Source organism: Aplidium turbinatum, chromosome 1 (genome assembly GCF_918807975.1).
Source record: "Aplidium turbinatum chromosome 1, kaAplTurb1.1, whole genome shotgun sequence".
Lineage (NCBI taxonomy): Eukaryota > Metazoa > Chordata > Ascidiacea > Aplousobranchia > Polyclinidae > Aplidium > Aplidium turbinatum.
Window position 1 is genome coordinate 48,198,715 of NC_137472.1, and position 25,303 is coordinate 48,224,017.

A 25,303-nucleotide genomic window follows, 5' to 3' on the forward strand; every position below is an offset into this window, starting at 1 on the left:
AAAGTTTATTGAAACTTTTCTTTAAGTTTCCAAGAGCGTCAACGTTCGTCCGGATTACAGTAAAAGATTCTTGAAGTCTTGAAGAACACAAGTAAAGGTATCGTCATTCAAAACAAGGCCTTCTGCTACATTTGACAGATGAAATGTAATGCAGTTGCTGCTCGTGTGGTTTGTAGTCTTTTTCTTACAGCCAAATTTGTTTAGTTAGGCTACCAATCAAAAGGCTACATCTTGATCTCTGGATCCACCGATTGATCAATGCTGAAGCTTCCCGGATATTTGCAACAGTTCAAACAAAGGCTGTAGGCTACTAGGCACATTTGATATACAGTAGGCTACAGTAGGTTCGGCAAAAGCTTAAAAGATAGCTCCGCTTGGATAAGTCCGCCCTGATAGCTTAGTTGGTTAGCGAGTGACTTCGTGAATGAAGTAGCTTCAAAACCAAGCTGCGCTGGTTCAACTCTTGCGGTGTGCGCTTGAGCAACGCACGTGGACGGCTCTCCATTCAACGGCATCTAAGGGATGGAGTAATTCCCGGCAACAACGCTTCAACAATCGAAAACTTCACTGTCAAACTCGGCGCCCTGCCTGCGTCGGTGGTTCAAAGCCTCTATAACTATGCGAAAATGTCAGGATTAAGCTCCTAAAGAAATTTTCCCAGTCCAAGGATAAACATTTAATCGATCAATCAAAAGATGTTAACAAATATTTAATTTGTGAAGAATTGCACAACGTCATTATGTCAATCGACAAGAGGTTTTATGTGATTTCAAATATATTAAAAAATTTTGTAATTTGAAATATTACAAACTGCAATAAGGTAATCGACAAAACTTTTATGTGATCCAAATCACGAGATTCTATTTCTCTTAAAAGGCGTTTTTGTTGTAAATAACACAACAAATAGCACGGTGGGATGGCGCAACGGATAAGGCGTTAGCTTTCCAATTATGCAAACCTGGTTCGACTCACGACTTATGCCGGTTGTTGACAAACACCGCTCACTTCTACCCAGGGTGTAATAAATTGGGTGGGCGTAGTTGCTGAAGTAAAGGCGGCAGAGAGAAAGGAACTGGCTACCCTACTCTCGTTCGTGCCAAAGGCTTAGTACAATGAGAACCTTATCTTCTCATTCCCCGATGCTTGAATCAAGTATGGATCTCACCTTTACCTTTAGCACAAACGAAGCAACAACTAATGACAAATACCGGTAGGCCCTACCTACACAATAAAATTATACAATCAAAAGTACACATCGAAGCGTCACATCTTGCTAACTCCAATTTATGGATAATGATGAACATGAACGTTGTTGTTCGGATAGTAAGGCTGGTGGACATGTGGACCATACGTAGGAGTTGGAGCGGGAAGAGGATGGACATGTGCATGAGGATGTGCATATGTATAGTAATGGGAAGTCGGATTAGGATAGACATGAGCATACGGGTATGGATGAACATGTACTACGTTTGTTGGCCGCATTTTCATTTCCACTCTTTTTAGTGAATAATGCTTGTTCTTCCACGATTTCCAACTTACTCCTCGTGGGGTGTATTGACCACCCCTATAATAAAATCCATTTAGATTGGAATGGTGGCATCCCACGTACCACCAACCACCATGATACTGAACAGCACAAGACGCAGCAATTGTTACGTCATTGTCGCGATCTTTGGTAGAGAATGGGCGACTGTTATGGTAGCTGAGCGAATCACCTGAAACATATTTCTGCTTAGAAATATAATAGACAAAATAATAAAGGAATCATTAAAAACTTCGAAATGTGCGATAAATCAAACAGATGCAAACAGGCTAACACGAACTAATCCTCCAACCAATTGAATGCTCCACAACCGGTGCATTTAGAGATATTGCAAGATGTGACGGAGGCATCCGGGGCGCAACTTTCCAAAAGGTACCATTAAAAAATCCCCTTTGAGAAACAAAAGAAAAACGCAAATCATAGTTAAATTAAGTCATCCGCTTTCCATCGGCTGACTTGGCGCATAGGGTTAGGGCGGTGATAGGCTAGTCATTTCATTAATTTGGGTTTGATTCCCACCACTGCCATTGCTCTTTTTTCTTCTGTAATTACCAAACAAACTTCAAAGGGGATTTTTTAATGGTAAAGTTGCATCCGGGGCAGCTAACCTTTTTAATTACTTATAGTAACATTTTTACTTTTTTAGTAGCCTGTCTATGCTTTTGATAGAACATATTTTCTATAATATGCGTTACAGCGTAAATTGTTTATATCTTTTATATTTTTAAGCCACGCTCCTGAGTAAAGAGTGTTACTGAATTTTAAAACAGACAAGTGAACTGAGGAGAAAATGCTTGATCACTGACGCAAGCTACACAACATGGCTGTAATATTGGAAACGAGCCTTCAGTTTGTAAGAACTTTTTTCTTTCAGATTGTATCTGGTATTTCGCATTTTTGTTTTACGCATTTTCCATGACCTCATAATTGGCCGCTGTTAAATATGCTTTCCTAACAACGTTGCGGCATTCCAGCATCAGCTCGAGCTCCAATAATAAGTTCAATCGTTTTAGTACCGCAGCTATGTGGGCGTTTTTGTTGAAGTCTGAGTACATGTTGAGATCAAATAAAAGCTATTTGTTTGTATATGAGAGTTTGTTAAGAGATAGTTAGACGTCAGGGACTCCGTGAAACAATGTCAGAAGTGTCGGTGTCAGTCGGTGTTAGAAGTGGGATAGCCTTCCTTGAAACAGTACAGTAGTGACAGTTTCATGTATTGCTCATGACATTGCCTACATGTTACAGCAAATAATTCATAAACAAGAACACTTCAAAGGAAACTTCATTCATTCAATCTCCGTGACCGGACCTGCATTCGTAGCTCAAAGCGTGGACGTCGCTTTCATAGCATCTGGACTGGAAGCCAAACTCCAGGCCTCATTTTGCACGGCAAACAGGATTGCCATGTTGGCGATTTTAACGTCAAATTTTGGGTTGGTTTGGCGTTGGCTTCTTCCAGTCCAGATGTTGTTATAGAGAAGTCCACGCTCAAAGTCTTTCTACGTATGCGAAACTGCAAGAATTAAGCTCTCATAGAAGTTTTTTCTGCTCAAAGACAAAAATTCCGGCAATCAATCATTTACAAACTAGCAAAGCTTTGATGAAGTGTTGATTTCATCTTTTCTTCCGTACCTGCATTTCCAGTGTAACCAGAAATTCGTAGTTTGTAGTTTGAACCTTCATTTTCTATCCAAAATGACCTAAAGAATATAAAAAATCTAATAATGCAGCATCGATATTAATGTACAGTATAGGTTACTAGACATACATCTTACAGTACAAGAAACATTCCTGAAAAATCCGAAACAAAAATATTTCAAAATTTTACCATGGCATACTGCACATAGCGTAGGGGAGACCGGGGATACCTCGGATAAGGCATTTGACGTCACAGTAGAGTATTGTTAAATCACGTTTACCAAAGCTTTGTGGGTCCATTACAAATCAGGATAAAGTTTGCAAGTATGTCTGGTTTTCTTAGAAAGTTGAGGCCGAAAAAGTAATTTTATCAGTGATATCAAGATTTTAAAATTGTACGTATAAGGTCATAATTCCGTTACAGTTAACCAAAACAAACTTTTTTATTGATTGAGGTTGTAGTTAGAAAGCAATACTCAGATAAGCAAGTGATGATTTTGACCAGCAGTTAATCAGGTAGCCATATTTTTTTCATTTACCTGTAGTCACGTGGTCGGGGATACTTCGGACACAATGGCCGAAGTATCCCCGTGGAAAAAATCAAACTTAAACAAAATCTTATTTTCAGATCTTTTGAATAATTTATTGGATTTTAAAGACATAATGGTTGGGACATATAAAAAAAAACAAATATTTTGTATTAACTGTCAAATCAACTCAAAACGTCTGCATAAAATTGCTGTCCGAGATGACCCCAGGCATGTTCGAAATTACCCCGGTACCGGGGTGACTTTGGACATTTGAGGACCGTAGAAATTATGCTTTTTATAAGCATTTCCGGTTTTCTGAAACAAACGATACTCCTACCCTGTTTTGGCAAAGCTTTAAGGTTTACAACAAAATAACATTTACGAACTTGCTGTGTAATTTTAAAAAAATATGGTCTGTTTTCAAAAAATCGTCCGAGCTATCTCCGGTCTCCCCTACATATTATTTCGAAGCAAAGTTTGTTAAAAAAAAACGATTTTGTTTTGCTATGAATTCAAAGTAGAAACGTAACGCACTTCGATGATTCTTCCATTATTGCTGAACACTGGTGTTTAGCACCAACACCTTTTGAGATGTTTCGTTTTGAATCCAATCGTATGTAATATAATTTAATTTCATTTCGAATAAAGTTCTTTGCAGCAAATATACTCTAGATTTTATCAGCAAAGTACTGTACCGGTATGAAGCAACAGCTACTTTGCCTTCCCAGTCTTCCATTTCAATGTAAAGTTCATGTGCTCTCGATTTAGTTATGATGTGAATATTTTCCAAACCTTCACAATCCAAAAATCTTCTTAGTTATTTATCCTAGTTATTTAATCTAGACTGCTGCTGTACTAGGCTCATTTCATTGTTATATATAACTTAAAAACTACCTTGTTAAGTTTTTAGATAATATTTCATAATACGCAGAGATTGTTAAATTTATTTCGGCTGATTTTATGAAAGGGAGGCTAATAAGCATCTATCGGATTAGCCCATAGCGCAAAATAATCTCCATGACTCACATAGAAATTACCAAGTAAAAATTTAAGAAACAAAATGAAACCGATAAAGCGAAAAATATTTTCTTGCAAAAACTGGTAATTAGCTTATAGCTGCAGCACAAAATATTTTGGATTTGTGCTTACCGAGCCAATAATCTCCTGCGGGATTCCCGAAACCAGCTTTGTATTCCGCCCACGTCTTGTAAAAATCTTGATTTCCAGTTTTTCTTCTTTGAAATACCTGGTAATTTCATTGGAATCAACAAATAAACGCCTCACTGTTGTTTCGCATCATATGCACTGAGTTTAACCTTCAGCCGAAAACTTAACTCTGTCAACCTCGGTGACCGGGCCTACAGCAGTGATTCAAAGCCTCTACAGTCTATTATAGTATGCGAAACTGCCAGTATTAAGCTCTGCAAGAAGCTTTTCCAGTCCGAGGATAAAGATTCAATCAATCAAACCCGTCTTGTTACACTTTCGAGCATAGATAGATAAATTTTTGATGTTTGTTTTACAAAATCCTACATAAGTTTCATAAAGCTAAGATTTAGAATTAGCTGCACTGCACACAGTCAGTAAGAATGTTCAAAACAAAATATTGCAAACTTACCAAATATTTCGTTTCGTTTTACCAAAAACTAATTATCTTATTTTTCTTTTTAACCAATAAAAACGAACATTTCCGAAGGTAGAAAGCACACTGCTGTTGAAATGAATAGCCGTGCGCGTATAGTTTATCCAAGAATTATTACAAATCGTTCAGGTGTACATGATCAGTACAAAGACAATCAAACGTTTCTCAACCTTAAACTTTAAGTAAATTTGACTGTTGTGATATTTCTTTTTAATTTTGTCTCTAATTACTTATCATAATGTAAAGTTTTGTATCATTTTACTAAAAAACCGTTTTGATACGTCTGCCCTCCCACAACTTTATGTGTATGTTACAAAAATTGCGTAAATCCTAGTTATGCTCTATGACTTACCAAATAATTATGTCCTCTTTTGTTAAACTGACAATAAACTTGAATACGAATTCCGCTCACAAATATATAATATGTTCCGTCACGACTATGTCCGTCGTGGTATATTTCATCACAACTAGAAGCTATAGTGTGACTGTGAACAGCTGTCTCAGGCCCATGCGCGTGGTGACCTGGTCATAATGAATAGATTATTTTTAAAACTTTTACTCTCTGCGTTTGTCAACATTTTACGTACAGTTTTTAACTTTGCATCATCATGTCATTTTGTTATATATTTTATTGATTCGCTTACTTATTCCACTGCTCCTTCTACAAGCTATTTGCTTAGCGTAGACTGCAGGCATATCTATAATAATGTTCTGAATAAGCAAAGCAAATTGATTTTAATAAAATTACCAACACAGAGTCCTCCCATTCCATTGATTCTGCTTTCTATTCTAGCAAGAACATGTCGGTTTTGGTCTGCTTGGTATTTCAGCTGGTTTGTTTTCAGTTCAATCCGGCTTATTGCAGTGTCCTCAGACTCCGTACTGCAATGCACAGTAACTTGGCGAGCTGAACGAGCCACCTTTGCAACAACCACCATCACAAACACGACATTTAACAAATGCACAAACATTTTTGTTACTTGCCCTTGCAAAAACAAATTAGTTTGATCACTTGACGTTTGTTCAACTGACTATAAACTCCTCGACTTTTAATGGTTGACTTAGCGGATTGCTTTATGAGAATGCGACGCTCTTGGTAAAAAATGGGCCTAATCTCATATTTTCGTTGATGATGTACCAAAACAAACCGACTTATTGAAAAAGGTTGTGTTGATGATAGCATATTAAATACTTACACACATTTACCTGCCGAGATAAACGTTTGTGTCAAATCAATAACTTTGTCTAATTTTTTACTTGACAAAAAGTCTTCCAAAATACGATTATTATGCGATCGAAAGTTCAATAGATGCTGTTAACAAATTTAAAACTTTGATTTTCTTTATTGCCATGCGTTATATTGTTGTAAGTAACACCACCTAAAACTTACTCGTTATATTGTTGTAAGTAACACCACCTAAAACTTACTCGTTATATTGTTGTAAGTAACACCACCTAAAACTTACTCGTTATATTGTTGTAAGTAACACCACCTAAAACTTACTCGTTATATTGTTGTAAGTAACACCACCTAAAACTTACTCGTTATATTGTTGTAAGTAACACCACCTAAAACTTACTCGTTATATTGTTGTAAGTAACACCACCTAAAACTTACTCGTTATATTGTTGTAAGTAACACCACCTAAAACTTACTCGTTATATTGTTGTAAGTAACACCACCTAAAACTTACTCGTTATATTGTTGTAAGTAACACCACCTAAAACTTACTCGTTATATTGTTGTAAGTAACACCACCTAAAACTTACTCGTTATATTGTTGTAAGTAACACCACCTAAAACTTACTCGTTATATTGTTGTAAGTAACACCACCTAAAACTTACTCGTTATATTGTTGTAAGTAACACCACCTAAAACTTACTCGTTATATTGTTGTAAGTAACACCACCTAAAACTTACTCGTTATATTGTTGTAAGTAACACCACCTAAAACTTACTCGTTATATTGTTGTAAGTAACACCACCTAAAACTTACTCGTTATATTGTTGTAAGTAACACCACCTAAAACTTACTTGCTCTAAATATCAGCACTTTACAGTATAATAATATCCAAAACTTTGATCGTAATCACGACATGTTGCCACTGTTTGTTTTTTGTTTCTGGAAATGAATAACTGTTGACAAACGCATCGTCCGACATTTAAATCAACATAGACTTGTATCTACTGTGACATTTCGTAACTTTAATTAAATGATCACTATTCATTTTGGTCACTTGAAACTCTTTGCTTTGAACATGCTCATGATCGAAACTTGTTCTCTATCTAAAATAATTGAATGTCGGTAAGATTCATGATATCTATCAACATATTGCTTCGGATCTTACTAGCACTCAATTAAGTGTGCTTTCCTCTAATAACTATCAGTTGATGATTAAATATTGCTAACTTACTGCGATTATTATCATTGGTCTAATCGAAAATTTACAAAGAATTTTATTCATGATTTTCTTTACATTAGTCTCGGACGCTACGTCATAAGTTACGTAGGCTACTGTAAAATTTCTCATTAAAAAAACAAAATATTTTGTTTATGATTTATATAAGAAAGAATCATTGTGGCAGAATTAGTGGTGCGATACTGACGAGCCCAGCCTCATGGGCGAAACACGGTGTCTATCGCTGTCAATTCTTGCTACAAATCGGCTGCCGAGAAACATATTATAAATGTATTTTATGCAAAATTGAAAATATAATAAATAGCAACTATGTAAAAAGCTTTATGTTGCCTTGTCTCAGTAGTGTATGCTAGTCGATTTGAAATAGCATGTGATGTTCAGCAACGTGAGTGTCTGCAGGTGCAAACAGAAACTCATTGGTGTTGCTACTGTAGCCTGGTATCGTTCAAGATTGTATATCATAGAACTTTGGGTAGTACCGTAAACGTGTGACTCCTAAAATGAAAACAGAATTGGATTCAAATCTTTAGGACTAAATTGAAGTCTTTTATTTTAAATGGTCTTCAGTTACCTACCTACCTCTTAGGCTGACATAATCTTAAAATATAATCACAGTATCATTTTTTTTGCAAAAATGAAAACAAATGAGCTTGTTTTGTCGTTTTTTTGGGAGGAGGGTGAGGGCACGTGACCAAGTGCCCTAAATCTTACATGATAACGAGCCCAACAGTATTTCGAAATATTTTGTTTCGGCACAAAAGTCGTTGTTTAATTACATTTCGTTTCTAAGTAAAAAAAAATTGAAAACTTTTCTTGTCCATTTTTTTTGATAAAATATTTTGTTTTAAATAACCTTATCAAATAGTTATAGTAATTATTGGTTAAATGGATTTATGTATAAACTATTGTTTAAAATTTCATGAGCGTGCTGAAAGTCCCCTCATTTCTCTAGATCTCAACAAAGTCGTCAACATGTCATCATCAACGGTGTGCACAATTAGTTTCATTTAATTGTATGTAAACAGCGTTGAGTGACACAACGCATACTGAGCAGCTGGATTTGTGATAGGATTTTAATCACAACAAGGAAAGAAAGATTTGCAATTCATTTCAACAGCAAGTATTAGCAGACAGCTCATGTCCTGAACAATCGATGTAATGGAATAAAAAAATAGTGATCTTATAATTGTGTGAAAAGTTAAGAATTACTTACAGTAAGCCACAGAAATACACTACTTTTTGGGTTTAAACTTTTAAGATTTTGAAGCAATAATTAATTTTTAAGCTTGGTAGGTTTGAAGTGAACATCGTTGTGATTGTTGTAACCTATCAACAACCAATTGAAGACGGGAAACACGTGTCTATCGCTGCCAATTCTTGCTTCACTCGACTGCCAAGAAACACATGTTTTTGGAAAAGTCTTGATAGCTAGTATGAAGGCTACACCGGCATGGTTAGCGAACCACAATGCTCGCTGCGTGAGTAGTCAGGTAGTGCTGATGCCAGGAAGATCGCTTCTTCTCAACCGAGAAATAACTAGTCACGTTGATTCAAAGTCTATATAACGTTGACTCAACTTTTTGATTAAAAAAACAAACAAGTTTATCTGCGTAGAAAAATATTTATTTAGCACCAGAAGTACAGGAAACTAAATACTATGCTACTTATTGCATTAAGATACTGTGGACCAATATTTTATTTTCGTTTTCTAGTGTAGTCCGTCTCTGTGTATTTTCTCATGGTTAAACTTATTGAAGTTTTATAATTGTTTTGTTTCGAATCTTGATTTAGAATGCATTGTTTTCAAAAACAAATAGACTATGTGGCTTCGTGCATTAGAAACAATGTTTGTTATTTTTACCATGGCAAAACCAGTTTATATGTTAAATCATGTTTCGGTATCATGTGATGCCGCAGAACATGACAGAGCACTTAGAGTGGAAGAAAAGGTGAATCTATTGAACTTTAATATAAATGCTGACAGACTTGCTCTTGCCAGAATAGAACACCTGCTCTTGGATGTTGGGACTTTCTGTTTGGCAGGTAGGATATTTGATTCGTTCACTGCACACTTTAGCCAATCATTAAACTACAAAGTTTTGGTGCAATTAGATCTTACGATAGGCTACCTACAAGTGCAATGAATGCAAGCAATTTTTGAGTGGACAATGATCTTTAAGAGCTGCGTCGTTGTACAATAGTTATTTGAATGATGAATTTGAGTTGAAAATTTTGTCTACTTGCAAGCATGCCATCAGTAGTGATATAGGATAGCCCACTGATCATGCAAGATGCGGTGGTTTAAAAAAGGTTTTGTCTGGTAGGCTTACTGTTAACCGTATTTGGCAGTGTTAGGAGCTTTCTACAGACACGTGTTCATTCCATTCCCTCAATTATTCCTCATTGAAGCTAACAAATAACATCTCTTTGGCTGATGGTGAAAATCATCTGTTTATCTAACTGGAAAAACTAGCTTATTGTTAGAAATCAGGATGGAGATTAAACACTATAAACCTTTCTATACCGACCCAGTGGCTCCGAGAGGGGGGGAATTCGGGCCAGTTTCCCCCCTAGCAAAACATTGTAAAGGAAAAACGAGTAGTTTTTTATTTTTGCACTTTTGAGGGGGCCCATTTTTAGTACTAAAGTAAAAATGTACCAACTAAATAATCAACAAATTCTTAAATGAAGTGCGTAGTTCCAAGTATTTCTCAATCATTGTAAATGTCACTCTCGAGAGTCTCGATGCTTCTCATCAAGAACAAATCATTTTCGTGTTAAGGTAGGCAATGTTGAACAGCTTCAAGACGTAAAATCTGAAGCTGAAATGATTTCTGTATCACTGAGCGGTTTCGATTGTATTGATAGTTTCAACTTGAAAACTGGTGCTATTTTAGCTAAGCGGGAACTATTTTTGCTTGACATCTGAACCTTGACTTCATAATCTGCGTTGGCCAGGCATAAGAAGTTGTATTCAACATAAGTTATCTGGGAAAGTTAAAGGTATCAGTCCAAGCACGATTTAAGAAAGTAAATCCTGTATATTTTTGTTTATGGGTAATCATCATCATCAGTCATCATCTCCGCCTGCAGCAGATTGCGCATCAACATGAATTATTTGCTTCCAAGAGTGGCGATTTTGAGCCAGCTCGCCCAGTGTCGCCAAGTTGAGTCCGGTCCATAATTGGATATTGTCTTGCCATCGTTTTGATTGTCTGCCACGTTTTCTTGTTTCTTCTACTTTGCCTTCTGTGCAAACTTTGCTGATTCCGAATTGTGATCTTTTAGTGTGGCAGAACAGTTTTAAAACTTTTGATTTTATTATTGCTGCAATTGGATGTAATTTTGTCATAGTTAAAAGATCTTCTGTTTTCGTGTGGTCAAGTAGCCTTTTGGTGGTCATGCTTCTCATGATGTGATTTTGGAAGGTAGAGTTTTTTCTATATTTGAGTTTTTTGTTTATGGATGTTGTTGCTTAGGCTAAATCTAGTTGGAATTCATAATGTTGCCTACACTACAGACAGCGTTGTTTAAATGTCTTATTATTTTTGGAGTAATTGATTATTTGTAAGCTTGTGGCATCTTTACAGTTATAGCCCAGTCAGAGGAAAAATTCTAAAAAATCTAAAAAAGCTGTCTTTTCATCTTGCAAAGAAAATTGACTTCGAGAGGGTAATCAAGGCGTGGTGCAGTCAAACCCAATGCTTTACATTACCCTTTTGCAATTGAAGCTAAAGACGTTTCTTAAATGTATCAAGTTGGAACCAAGAGCTTGATCGGAAGCTGAGTCAATGCTAAAGTAGCCTACAACTAGCAGTTTTAAATTTGTGACTGCTTTGCATTATGTGGATTACGGTACTAAACAAGATTCACTGATGAATTTAATGAAATTAAAGGAAGATGTAATCTAAGTAAGAGAAAGCTGAGAAGAGTAAGCTACTACTCGCAAGCTAAAGTTGCAGTAGCAATTATACTAAATTTACAAGAAAATGATTTTCTTTTCCTGAGGACAGAACGCTTTTATAACTCCACTTAACTAGCTGAATCATTCGAAGGAAATTATTCTACCATACATTGCAAAGGATTCGATAGTTGTAGGAATTGACAAATGTAGGCTATCGACAAACTCAAACATATCGTCGATGAGTTTAAAGTTCCATGAAAATTTCATCGTATGTCTGTTGTGCAGTTGCGGGCATGTGGGACAAATTTAAACCATTTGTAGGCTATACCTACAACAATGACATTTTTCAAGACATTTTGGATGAGTTGGTACTTTTGACAGAAAGCCACACAGCAAACTTCAGCTGCAAACCAGAATGAACCGCACCATATTTCGCATGGTTTTTCCAAGTAGTTTTGTTATGATTTTTTTTTGTGTTCCGGTAGCTAGCCTACCTCCAACGGTTGCGCTTTGAGAACGTGGTTTTAGCAATTACTGAAACTTGTAAAAAATTGTTTGCGCTCCAGTAGGCCAATGACTCAAAACCGGTTGAAAAGCCTAACTATACATGTTGTGCATCAATTCAGATGTCGCAAAATTTTATCATTTGATGCTGTGATCCGTAACTTTGCATTGCAAAAAGTCTAGAAAGGGTTCAATTAAATCAGGGATGTGTAAAGTCCGGCCCGCGGGCCAACTTCGGCTCACGAGACGTTTTTGTATGGCCCCCGCCTGTTGTTGTACAATGTGTTATTTTTGGCCTGCAGACACACAAAAATCATATAAATTCAACTTGCAGTTTTCAAAAAAATTATTGTGGCTGTTGGCCCGCGAATAGCCGAACACTTATTATCAAATCTGGCTCGCGTGGGAAAAAGTTTGGACACTCCTGAATTAAATGCTTGGTTGAACTAACTTATTTTCGTTGCCTGTAGGCCTATTGTGTGTTTACAAAGCTTTCTAGACAAAATAGTTTGCCTCAATGGCATTTTTGCTGCCAGTGTAATCTAGTGATTATTGATGATTTTTACATTGAACGAAGTTCTTTTCATGCTGAGGAAAGTAGGCTAATTTCAGCTTAACACGAACATGCAACGCAGGATACAAATTAGTTGTATACTGTATTTGCTAAAAAATATTATGGGGCCCATTTTTCGTATTGTTTCCCGACCAGTGCTGACTTCTCTCGGAGGCCCTGTACCGACCACGTCGACATCTCTCTAACTGACATGTCTGCTTCCACTAAGACTAGCTCTGGTGCTTTTCAAAGATCTTTGCCCCGCTTAGAGCTTTTTTGTGCGTCAATAAGAAGTGGAATCTTCCTCTTCTAAGATTGCGGTGCTGAGAAACAGACAGCAAACTACATAATTTTATCCAACAAATAAAAAGCCTGAAAGTCCGGAATAATGAAAATAAAGACCGGCTGCTCAGTAGCGCAGCTACTTGTTGCATATTTTGGACCTATCCGAAAGCAGCAGTGTCGTAAGGACAGCAAAGTACGTTAGCCTATTACCTCTCGTAGTGTATTAAGAATTGAAGCAATCAATCAAGAGCGAGAAAGTCGAGTCGCTTGGCTTATCATGCATTGTTTTAAATTTGGCTGATCAATTTAGGCTACTTCAGTTGAGTTTTGCTTTCATTTCTGACCATGTAACAAAAACAATACGTGCCAACATATCAGAGGTCTAGAAAAAGGTAGGAACGACAAAACGCGACTACTAAAACGTGTTTGAGACAGAAATAGTTTGTCGCAACGCTTTCGAAAAAAAATCGAACTTAATATTATTTTCAAAATTTGTAGGTTATAAACGAGATTACAAGACAATATTGCTATGTTGATTGGTTTTGGTGAGTTATCGAGAATGTTGATAGTCGCTAAGAAAACGTATTTTGATGTGATATGCTCATCAGGAAGAGGAGAAAGCTAGACAAAGAAAACTTTTCACGAAAAAATCCTATTACTGGCGTTTGGCAAAACCATCTTAAAATGTACCAAGTCTTGAAATCAATACGCGGAGATAAGATTTTATGGAAGGTTTTCTTTGCTAATCTTGCTACAGTAGGTGGCCTAGCCTACCAGTAGAAGGGTGCATTAAATTGACATTTGTTTTTTGTTGTAGCCTATGTCCGATTGTCCGTATTGCTTCGTTGTGTAACGTTATAGGCTACATAGCCTATGATTATGAGCATGACACCCAAACCTAGGTTTATCGCAAAAGTTTTTGTATAACAAAAATTCAAACATTTGTAGAAATTATGCTTAGATAAATTGATAAAGGTTACATTGCGACTTCACGTGGACTATTGAAAAAAATACAAAGAATCTCGTGGATAAACATAGAAAACTTCAGAGATTGTGAAGGATGTAACATGGCCACCTGGAGATGCGGCCTGATTTGTCACATTTTGCAGATTTTGATTAGGCTACAGCTACTGCTAGTGCTTGACTGACATTTTTTGAGATGTTGTTACTTCTTGCGGTTTCCTAATGACAAAAAACTTTTTTGTTGCCTTGGGGAAGCAGTAGCAAATGAGAAAAACTAAGTTGAAAAACGCAAAATCAGACTGTTATTGAAAATTAACAGTCTGACTAAAATTTACAAAATCAAATTTTCTTTGTTTTTCAACATGTGAGGATGTTAAAACCTATTGTGTCATCTGGGGAAAAGAATAAAGAAAGCGTAAAAATATAATTTTTAGAAAATTTTATTTAAACGTTCGCCAAAAGTTAGAAAAACCTGGAAATTTCTGCAAAATGTGACAAATCAGGCCATATCTTTAGGTGGCCATGGATGTAATAATATTTATGCCATTAGCCACGTTTCCTGGCTAACTTTAATATCTTTCTTTTCGTCCCTACTGTAAAAATGTTGCCGTAGCTCGAGCAACAAAAGAAATAACCTTGAAAGTTTAAAATCTATTGCCAAATTATATCTCGTCTTCAAAACGTCTTTCTGGTGACCTGCTTTCTAAAAAGTGGATAACAAAATGTAGGCTGCACTTCTCACCGAAGCTGTTTTTGTGTTGAAGCTTTATTTTATAGTTTTGGTGTTTCTATGAACATTCATCTAATCTAGAAACTTCCTTTTCAAGATATAGGCCTACTGTAAATTTAGCTTTTGCTTTGCCAAAAGCTTGAGGAATTCTTGGCTGGCTTATTCATAAGAATGAACTGATAGGCTACCACTAATTTTAAAACTAGAGTTGTATAATTGAGTGATGTCTATCAAGCTGACATCAGTCGTAGCGTTTTCTGTTTGTATCACTGCAGTAGAGTATATCTCGTAGATTAGCATTTTTTCCAACGTAAAACAAACTTTCATCAACCTATTGTTCTTTTGAGGGAGCGTTTGTGTAAAATGAGTTTTGAATTTTTTAAAACAGCATTTTCAAGTGGAAGTATTTATGCAAGTTGCGATGAGTTGTTTTATCATGGAAATGTCCACGATGGAGTATACGATATTTTTATTGCTGGAAGGCTAATAAGAGTATTCTGTGAATTTTCGAAGGGCCACGACATCCATTGGTTGGTAAGTCAGTATTTTTAACAGAAAACTATAACCTAACCCATGTGCAGAACTCAAAGATTGAAAACTGAATAAATGACTACCATCAGTAGGCTAGTAGGCGCATGGATCGATATCAGTAGCCTACAGTAGGTTGACCAAGTTATAAAAACAAACATACAATTAAAAGACCAATCAATCCTATAAAGCCAGTTGTTGCCTAATTCAACAGGATTCAAAATACGTCACTAAAACAAGCTCTCGTATCACTATCAACTCCAGGCCCTGCTTTACAAAAATCGAGAACATAAATTATTTGGCGGTAAGAATCCAGAACTATAAAGATATAAATGTTGCTTGACCAACAACGCATCCTACCACAGGCTACACCATATAATTCACTATGTATTCAAGAGAAAACAAACCTTTTAAAATCACTTTTCGAATTTCAAGGTAATCCAGCGTCGTGTATCAAATGTAATAGATTTTTATAAAGACTGGAACACCTACGAAAAGGGTTTTGGAGATTTAAAAGGCGACTTTTGGCTAGGTACGTAATACATTGCAATCTTTTTTCAACCTATCGCAAACAACTTTCATGCAATCAGCAAGTTAAATGCTGTTGGGTCGCAAAGGATTCGGTTGAGTGTTTAATTCGGCTATAGCTAAAGAGAAAAAACGTGCGTTTTTCATCTGAAAAGTTCTGTTTTCACTATAGTCTTGAAAATTGTCTTCCAGAATTCGTTGACGCCTGAATGATTTGTTTCAAACAGGGTCGTATCTAAGACGTGTTGTGTTTTATTAATAAAAATATTTTTTATGCTTCAGGATTAGACAACATACATCGCATCACGTCATCAATGGCACATGAACTTCGAGTAGAATTGGAAGACTGGAAAGGACACAAAGCTTACGCTGACTATCAGTAAGACAACCGAATGACATATTTGAGTTTGTTAGTAGGCTGATACAAATACACTTAGGCTGAAACAAATACGACACCAAAACAGAACACTTCAATACTAATAGTAGCCTAGACTTAAAGTACTCACGCTATTAGTAAATTTCTGAGAAACTTTACTCCAGGTATTACTATCTTTTTTCAGCACCTTTTCCGTTTTGGGCAAGAGTGTAAATTATAAGCTACGAGTGTCCGGATACACTGGAAATGCAGGTAAGCAACAATATGTTTGAAAGAATTCTAAATAACATCGGTTTTGAAATAGGTAGTATCTTGGAAGTTGAAATACCTTTCAAATACTGTACTTCTGAACTCAGGTAATTCAACAGCTAAGTTTCATCTAGAGTCATTTTAAAATAGATTCACTTGCAAAACGTAATCAATGGAGAATTATTTACAAGTAGCTATCGGTCCATCGCAGGAGACGCCTTGGCGTATCACAACAATCACCCATTTTCCACGAAAGATCGTGACAACGACGCCACGTTGGCTGGACACTGTGCGAAACTATTCCATGGAGGGTGGTGGTATGTTGGTTGTCACCATGCCAATCTGAACGGGTTTTACTTCAACGGAGGCCAATGCGATCCAAAAGGCATCAGTTGGAAGCAGTGGAAAGCTAAGCATTACTCTCTCATGAAAGTTACCATGAAAATTCGACCCACTGACATAGCACACACAGGGAGATGGCTGCATGGGTACAGCGTACTAGGAAGAAGGTATTGGTGACCAACTAAGCCACAAGGACTGGTCGACACAACATGGGTCTGCTAGGAAATAAGGAAAACGCCCGATAACAAATCACATTGACATTTCGCATGATGTCACTGCATATGAATCAGACTTTTCGTTTTACGACCGTTGTTGTTGGCGAGGTAATGTTTCAAATAACCAACAAACGTTAGATCAAGGTTGAATAGAAAAGTTGCACACGGTTGACACAATGCCAAACCTTTCTTTACTGTCAGCTTACCTCGATTCGAACGGAAACAAACGCTTCTGGCCACGTCACTACTTTATTTTTGTACAGTAACCTCAAACAACATCACCAATGGCTCATCGGGAATAAAAAATTTATCGTTTTCCCTTCAAAAGGTTCAAAACATATCGGTTAAGACAGTTATCGGTCCCACAATGTTGTTTCAAAATGACTGAAAGTAATGTATTTTCTGCACATTGCATCGAAGTGAGGTTACTCTAAAATACACTTGATTGATTGATATGTGGGCTAACGCCACCAGCTTTATTGACTTTGGTCCTGAGATATACTGTTAGAATAAGATGCATTCAGCATTATGTTATCTCTTCGCAGACACTTTTATCAAACGCAGGCCTATGTCCGAGCTCCGCTCGTAAAAGAAAAGTCTTTTCACTTGATCGACGTTTTCTTCTTTCCAAGTTAAATTTTTGACATCTAGAAATAAACAGGGTTTTTACATTTTTTGTTAGTCTATGCCCTATATCAGGGCTACTCAACTGGCGGACCGTGGTCCGAATCCGGACCTTTTCGGTGTTGAAAGTGGACCTCGGACTTCTGGAAGAATAACCTCATTGCCACATTTTAGGGCCTCTTTAAACAGATTTCCATTAGAGAAAAGTAATTTTTTGTGGTTATTCAAGGAGCTGGGGGCTTCGTCCCCAGACCCTCTAACGCTTTGCCGTCTTCTCTGATGTGCGATCCACACAACTACACTACAAAGAAACACAATACATTTTTTCCTTTTTTATTTCTTTGTTTGTGTCAGACAAAAATCCAAGTTGTGTTACATACTACCTGAAAAGTGTTTCGGTGCTCGTAGGCTACTGGTTGTTTAATTTTCGTGGTTGCATATGAAATATTCACCGGACCGCAAAAATATTCAACTTGTGGAACCGTTGCTAACATTAGTTGAGTAGCCCTGGTCTATATCATTCGAAAAAGCATGAAATTGTGCAGTCTACTTGTTTTATCGCTATTTTACAACGCTTTGGTGAATAAAGAAACAAAGCCAAACAATTAGTCCGGCATAGGCCTACCAAGAATGATTCCATTTTGAACCTACCTTGCAAAATAATTGCGCTTTATTTTAAATAACTGTTTAACGTGATCATATAGCCTTTTAGCTGCTATTACTACGTCATTAAAAATAAGGCGTAAAAATATAGCCTACACAAAGACCATCAAGTTGAAAGTTTAAAAACACAAAAATTTAGCACAACTCAAACAAAAATTATGAAAATTGACATAAACTTAAAACTGTTATTGTTAATGAAACTTTAACAATCATCCTGTTCCATCATTCAACCATTACTTGCTAAAATAACACAAAACTTGGTTCAAAAGAGATCAAAAAGATTTCCGAAGTGAGATCGGTAAATGTGAGTAAAACGCCAGCTACAATCATTTAAAGTGGTCGCAGTGCTATTTATCAATATCTTACCCAACTCAGAAACAAAGCATTGATACGTTTTCGCGTTCCGGACAATTAATGCTATATACGCAACCACGCCATCCCGGGACCATAGTAAATTGAAAAGAGTATCCACCAGTGGCGGTATTAAGTCTGGATCAAACACAACATCTGTGAAATACAAAACTTCTCAGGGTGGTTCTGGATTGCCATGGTCTCCAGTTATCGCTGCCTCAAGCAATGCTTTAAGGTTTATTTAGCACCAACCACAACTAAAAGTATTATCCGTGAGGTACATCAAGGTTAAATTAGGCAGCCCGGTTTCTTAAAGTCTTCGTCCTGGCTATGTTTGTTTGTGCTCTTCTCGCCGTGTCAATCCTTTGTACCCGTGCGTTGCTGATGCGAATAAAACAGTTGAACAACTTTTTAGCATTTCAAAACGATGCAGGAGGAAGGCGTCATGAGAAGTTTACAAACACTTATAAAGCAACTTTTTGCTGCGTTTTTCTGTTTAAAATGCAAATGTTGTCCAAATATTATGACTAAACTACTGGATAAATTACGCTCGTACATCAACACAAATTTTTAATCAAACTTTTATTACAAAGCAAACGTCTTTCTTTGGGAAACCTGGAACGGTAATTCCTGTGTTTTTTTTTAAATCAAATTGAATGCAACGTTAAATATTCTTGGTTGCTGCGGCAGTTCGTTAAATTACAAAGCATTCCAAAACATGTTTTTAAAATTGTGTGAATCGACTGAAGCATACATAAAGAAGAACTCCCTTAGAAACGCAAACAGATGTTATCAACCCACCTGCAGCCAGTATGACGTCAGTTTCAAAGCCTTCGCCACCGTCTCGCCAGTCCAGACGCTTGGTGTGAAACCTGCCTGAGATTTGCAAGAAAATTACTTGTCTTGTCTTCCAATGTTAAAATGAAAATTTTACAAGCAAAAAGTGAACTTGCTACTGTAAAGCGTTCCATTGCACAATGTTGCTCTTTCAGCAAAATGGCTGTGGAAGTCGTGTGACGTGTGGCTTTGAGCAGCAAATCAGTTGTTCTTACAATATTGATTCAACGAATCAACGTCTACAGACGTGTTTGTTCTTTTGGGTGTTTTTGACTGGTGGGTTGTTTTTATCATGGCCTTGCAAACGAAATGCCTACGCATAATCTAGCTGGCAATGTTTGTAGCCTAATAACAAAAACTTTTATACGAAATTAAAACATGGTGAACCTTTATCCAGATTGTTAATTCCAATATTAATTTCGAGCTGCTGCAATACGTCTGGATGGGCGTCTGTAAAAGTGTAAGATTTTACGTTGATAGATTTTGCGATGACCAGTCCAGCAACTCCAGAACCGCAGCCCAGCTCAATCACGTGACGTTGTTCCACAACATGAGGATGAGATAAACACCATTCCGCCAAAAACATACCGCCCTAGGAATTTGAAAAAATACAATTATTGCAATTTTACCTGAACATAAAATTTTAAGGTTTCAGGAGTTTTAAAATTTTATATTTTGATTAAATTGCAATATTATTGAAGCACATTAGCTCCATTAAATAAAATATTACACAATAATGATAAAAGTATGGTTTGTTTTACTTCATACTTCAACATCCTTTAAGAGCAATTTTCAGCCATTTTATTATTTATTGCATTTCCTTCTTCTTTCTCGTGTTGTCGCTATATGTCAGGGCATCCGTTGGTTACCCACTGTCTGGTGTCGTCATCGATAGAAACTAGGCCTTCCATACCATGAGGTGGTCTGTATAGCCGGCAATCCTTGGTAATGTGGGCTGCCGTCTGCATTTCACCACACTCACAAGCAGCACTCTCTGCCATGCCCCAGCGCAACATGTCTGCACCATAGCGTCCAACACCAGTGAGCAAACGGTTACGCCTTGATGAGGCAAGTCTAGAGAGGCCATGGCCCAGCTGGTTCTCGGGACTTCCTATTGCATTTCCTAATACTGTATGATTGTGTTTGTGATATGGCATTATAATTGATTCATTGATTCCACAACAAAGCAACCGTTACCACTCAAGTCTTTAGCATGATTCGACGTGGAATCGAACCCACGTCCACTAAAATTAAATGTAAAAACACTGACTATTTTCTTACTGTGCTGGTACAAACAAACTACTTTTCATTATAGTTGAACTTTCAAAGAACCGTGCAGGATTACAAACGCATAAATTTTCTCCAGTAAAGCATTGCTTTGATGACCATTCTGCACGTCTTTACAACACATAAATATGATTTAACTTTTTTATAATGAAATTTTACCATTCACAGCAGAGCATAAGCAAAATTAAACTTAATACAGTAATCTCCGCTTCTTAAGGTCACCTCGGGACGAGACGATTCTGGGCTTGTTAAGCGGGAAACAGTTCTCTGTCACTTCTATACATTGAGTAATTCCGGACCAGACCAAACTGGGCCTAATAATCTGGGACTACTATGCCAGAAAAATTAGGATATATTTAGATCAAGTATAGTTATTACTATCTGAATCCTTCACAGCCTGTTTCACCTACACGGATCATCAGAAGGTTCTTATTCAAATAGAAGATTCTTATTCTAGTAATAACTATATTTGATTTAAGTCGCTCTGCTTTTTTGCTTAGCATTGAGCACTTTTTGTAGTATAGTTTTCATATCATATATATATTTAGAATATTCTGAACTCGCACCTTCCAAGTCACTAATCCAGTTGTTCCTCTAGAGATCGTGTAGAAACTTTCTTGAACAGTCACAAATTCACATGAGTTTGGCTAAAAACAATGAATAACTAATATGCAACATTTTTTTACAAGTATGTATTTTAATACTTTTCGGAAATTCTGCAAATCCTCTTTATTTCGGACTCTGCACAACACACATATAAAACTGAGCGCTAACATGAAAGTTTATATTACTTAATTCATTATTACTTTATTCATTACGGTAGCATAATCTTTATTTATTTACTAATATTTCTTTAAACACATAATATAACTACAATGAAAAAACTCAAATATTTTGGGCTTCAATAAACCGCTTAAAGAAATTGTGCCTTGATAAAACAAAATTAATGTTACATTATATAATATGTTGTTGCTTAGTTTTATTTTTTGTTGGTACAATAAAGAAAACTCAACAAGTTAACTTCAACAAAGTGTAGACGTTTGCAACGTACCAAAAAATAACTTTTAAAACAAACAGCTTGATTCGTGTTACGTCGTGCCTGTAGTAAATTGACATATGTAGTGTACAGTTTTTCAGAACATGATTCAGCATTCGATTCAACCTAAACAAAAATATCTGAATTGAATCTAACTTCAAGCACACTCAACCAAGTCTCTTTCCTGGCAAGAGATAGGAAGAATCATGACAATGATGATAGCACCAATGAAGAAAAACAGGTCGAGGTGTTCAGTGATAACAGCAATGATAGCAAAAAAAAATTAATGGGTTTTAAAACCGACGTACGTTAATATTGCAATGCCTTTGGCTTTATTTTGTTTTTGGTTTGTTTTTCCTACGTGATGCTTTCTGCTTTTATTATTAAACCTTGTTTTAAAGGGTCTTCCATGCGCGCATTAGGCAGGCAGCAAGTCATCCAGAGCAACCGACAAAACCATGTCCCATGTATAAGTGCTCCTTACATTTTGGGATGAAAATCAATTGCAAAAATCTCACCCTCTACTTGAATATATTTGGTAAATAACTTAAACACGTGCATTTGCTTTAATAATAGTATCTTCAGCTTCAATTCAAATAGAATGTGTGATGAAAGTAAGATGTGTGATGATAACTCCAGTCAATAGCTTTCGCATGTAGCAATGCAACTGACAGCTTGGGATCACATATATACTGTTACTGTATGTATAATATTACAAAGTGAACAACACCAAAATCACCCGACAACAAAGCGAACATGTCAATCTTGCATCTGCAAAAATGGTTGCACCAAAATGTGAGGTTTTGATTTATAATGTCAAATTGAGATAGAAATTAACTCTCTGGCAACATCACTTTCTGAGTACAAGTTCACAGAATGACAAGTACAATATTAAGTTTTTGAGGAGCGGTTTGGATAAAAACCTTTAAAAACAAGTGCACTATCACAGTGAATACTAGTACCTTATCAATAAGACTTTTAAGAAAGCACTTTTGATAATTTATTGGTGGGGGATGCTTTGCAGCAATGGGATGGAAAATTGTCTGTCAACATAGAAAATATATACAGTTATACATTAGCCAAGCATAAGTGAAAGCTTTAACAAATTTTACGACAGTTTAGCATAAATATATACACTAACAGTAAGAATAGCTTGTAGGCTACACATTTTTTTATATTACAATGAAAAAAAGGTTGCTGGTAGGTAAAAAACTATATATAACAATAATAGCATATGAGATGTTGCAAAGCAGAGTGCTTATTCATCTTTCAATTATAATACATATTATATATAATACAGTAAACAAACTAATAAAAATAGTTATATTGAAGTTAACAGACTTTGGTATTAACAGTGATACAAATGCAAAAGTAAACAACTACCGGTATGTAATAACAGTAAGGGCAGCTAAAATAACACACAAAAACAATACCAAAAGTTATATCATCAGACTATTTAGCTATATTGGTAAGCCAATGCATTAATTAGGCTGTGACTGCTCGTATGCCGAGTGCTAAAAGTGTATTATAACTGAACACTAGTGTTGGTACAGTAATAATAAAAATGGGCTGCACAATAACAACAATAAATAGTACACCATTACCATTATATATACATAGAAAATAACGTTAAAAATATTGAAAACAAAACTTGCCATAGCAGGCCTAAGTTTTACACAATTTACACATCAATGAAGTATGGTATACTAGCACCAATAAAAACAAAAAAGTTTTAAATTTGAATGCCTTTACATTTTTATGTACGATTGTACAACATACCGGTACCGGTATACTTTTTGTTTTATAGACGACTTACCTTACCTCATCTAAAATCTTATTTTGACAATGTTCTGAGCCCAACTCATGTCTTTTTTCATTTTTAAGCATCTGGAAACCATAAAACAAAAAATGCACAAATGTAGCTTACCTTGCAGAAGTATTGTGATTCGAAACAATTAAACACAATCTGAAGAATACTATACCAAGACTCTATCAATGAAGCAAAGTTGTTCTTTCATCGTTTGTTCACAATAATTCATTGTTCACAATCATCGTTCACATCATCGTTCACAATAATTCATCTACTTGTTTTAAAGTATATCAGGTTTGATGGCCGTGCTTAACTATGTTTATGGATGCATATACCGCAATATTAGATCTTTTCATGCACGTCTTAAACCATTAAGGTTTTGCCACTTTTTCCTTTTGTTGTTTTTGTTACCGTACTGTATTTCTTTTTCACAATATTATATCATTTCTTTGGCATTCTGACAAAGAAAAATAAATCGAATTGAATAAAAGTTGAATTTTGCAAGGACAATTTATCAAAATCAGTGTACTTACAGGATAGAAAGTAGCTTCATCAACAGTAACATCACCACCAAGCAGTTGTAAAGAATGAATAGGCACACCAGCAAGAAATTGAACAGTTAAAAAGCTGTCATTTGCATGGATAGACATGCCAATTGCCCAGGTGCATTTGCTGATATACTGAAGTTTCTAACAGGAGTGCAATTTTCAATAAAAAATTCTAAACATTGTGAGGCTAAACGCCCGGGAAATTGTAATTAATATCATAGATAACTAACTAGAAAGGACTTGTAAGATCAGGGTTGCCAGATATTTTCAAAATTTCCAGCCCAAAAGCAATTTCAAACCAGCCCAAAATAGCCCAATATTGTTGCTTGTACAAACTAGCCCAAAATGAGAAAAATTCGTTCACAAAACCAGTCTAAATTGACGAAACACGATCAATCATTAAAGATCTTATTAACTTACTAAGCGTTCTACCTGGTTTACAGCATTAATCTATACCGTGGTAAGGCAGAAAATCGCTAGTCATAGTGGGGAGCCAGTGAACAATATGAGTATGACCCCTACGGTATATAACTCTACTAGACACTTTAGTAGACAGTAAGACAGAGCACTGGGAGCAGGGGCGCCGGAACGATTTTTGACTGGGGGGGGGGAAGGATTATCAAAAAGGGCACTTTTATTGCTGAAATGCAATTTTTTTAAGTTTTAAGATAAGATATAGCGATAATGCTCATCTATCGAGTAATGATAGAAGTGTCCGGTATACAAAGAACAATGGCACGGAAGGGCATCATGCTATGTTATAATGATGTGGACCTAATTTACTGTGATACCGAATTTTGTGTCGTGAATATTATTTCGAAGCAAAAATGAAAGATTATAATTAGGCTGAAAGCGAATAGCAGAAATTGTTATATTGCAAATTGTGCAGTAGCTTACATGACCTTAAAAGGGCACAATTGCTCCCCTGCCCCCCCATCTACAGAAAAATTGAGAGCAGGGAGGCATTCGCCCCTCTCCCCCCCGCTTCCAGCGCCCCTGACCGGGAGCAGGTAATAATTAATAGATCAAACAAGCAGCCATACCATTCCTCCAACACGTGACGTTTCCATCACTTTTCCGCTAAGGCGCTAAATGCGCTTATCCAGTTTAACAGAAAAAAAGTTCACTTAAAATTCACTCTGATTCATTCACTGTAAAGCGAAGTTTATAGAATTTCAATGAAAACTGTTGTGAT

At 36.3% G+C, this 25,303-nt stretch overlaps 3 protein-coding genes across 4 annotated transcripts; 1 reads left to right on the plus strand and 2 right to left on the minus strand.

Annotated features, from left to right (window-relative positions):
- Positions 1–708: 708 nt before the first annotated feature.
- Positions 709–6,332, minus strand: LOC145777161 (microfibril-associated glycoprotein 4-like). Its single transcript, XM_082588469.1, has 6 exons — positions 6,102–6,332; positions 5,706–5,875; positions 4,861–4,957; positions 4,407–4,503; positions 3,176–3,243; positions 709–1,715 (listed from the first exon to the last, which is right to left on the minus strand). Exons 1-6 carry the CDS (start codon positions 6,322–6,324, stop codon positions 1,285–1,287), a joined length of 1,086 nt encoding a protein of 361 aa, XP_082444595.1. The 5' UTR covers positions 6,325–6,332; the 3' UTR covers positions 709–1,284.
- A 3,247-nt stretch (positions 6,333–9,579) lies between these two features.
- Positions 9,580–16,929, plus strand: LOC145770539 (microfibril-associated glycoprotein 4-like). Its single transcript, XM_082582219.1, has 6 exons — positions 9,580–9,818; positions 15,103–15,248; positions 15,678–15,774; positions 16,053–16,149; positions 16,331–16,398; positions 16,607–16,929. The coding sequence occupies exons 1-6, from the start codon at positions 9,596–9,598 to the stop codon at positions 16,912–16,914; spliced, it is 939 nt and encodes a 312-aa protein (XP_082438345.1). The 5' UTR covers positions 9,580–9,595; the 3' UTR covers positions 16,915–16,929.
- A 6-nt stretch (positions 16,930–16,935) lies between these two features.
- Positions 16,936–24,300, minus strand: LOC145770524 (protein-lysine N-methyltransferase EEF2KMT-like). 2 transcript variants are annotated; one of them, XM_082582199.1, is made up of 9 exons: positions 24,094–24,300; positions 23,572–23,637; positions 22,713–22,793; positions 21,766–21,876; positions 21,281–21,361; positions 19,815–20,019; positions 19,392–19,466; positions 18,606–18,746; positions 16,947–17,599 (listed from the first exon to the last, which is right to left on the minus strand). In XM_082582199.1, the coding sequence occupies exons 1-9, from the start codon at positions 24,208–24,210 to the stop codon at positions 17,484–17,486; spliced, it is 993 nt and encodes a 330-aa protein (XP_082438325.1). In that variant the 5' UTR covers positions 24,211–24,300; the 3' UTR covers positions 16,947–17,483. The 2 variants fall into 2 exon arrangements, with proteins under 2 accessions (XP_082438332.1, XP_082438325.1); XM_082582206.1 differs by lacking the exon at positions 18,606–18,746 and having other exon boundaries at positions 16,936–17,599.
- Between the last annotated feature and the right edge of the window lie 1,003 nt (positions 24,301–25,303).

What these genes read in the sequence shown, in the direction of transcription:
- LOC145770539 (XM_082582219.1), top strand. Translation starts at nt 9,596, where the DNA reads ATGTGGCTTCGTGCATTAGAAACAATGTTTGTTATTTTTACCATGGCA. An exon ending in TGGGACTTTCTGTTTGGCAG is followed by an intron (nt 9,819 to 15,102) that starts GTAGGATATTTG and finishes TTTTTAAAACAG; the next exon opens with CATTTTCAAGTGGAAGTATT. An exon ending in AAAAGGCGACTTTTGGCTAG is followed by an intron (nt 15,775 to 16,052) that starts GTACGTAATACA and finishes TTTATGCTTCAG; the next exon opens with GATTAGACAACATACATCGC.
- LOC145777161 (XM_082588469.1), bottom strand. Translation starts at nt 6,324, where the DNA reads ATGTTTGTGCATTTGTTAAATGTCGTGTTTGTGATGGTGGTTGTTGCA. An exon ending in AAAGAGGACATAATTATTTG is followed by an intron (nt 4,958 to 5,705) that starts GTAAGTCATAGA and finishes TGAAATTACCAG; the next exon opens with GTATTTCAAAGAAGAAAAAC. An exon ending in TGGTTACACTGGAAATGCAG is followed by an intron (nt 1,716 to 3,175) that starts GTACGGAAGAAA and finishes AATATGTTTCAG; the next exon opens with GTGATTCGCTCAGCTACCAT.
- LOC145770524 (XM_082582199.1), bottom strand. Translation starts at nt 24,210, where the DNA reads ATGTCTATCCATGCAAATGACAGCTTTTTAACTGTTCAATTTCTTGCT. An exon ending in TTAAAAGTCTTATTGATAAG is followed by an intron (nt 21,877 to 22,712) that starts GTACTAGTATTC and finishes ATTTTTGTTTAG; the next exon opens with GTTGAATCGAATGCTGAATC. An exon ending in CTGGATTAGTGACTTGGAAG is followed by an intron (nt 20,020 to 21,280) that starts GTGCGAGTTCAG and finishes TCAAATTCCTAG; the next exon opens with GGCGGTATGTTTTTGGCGGA.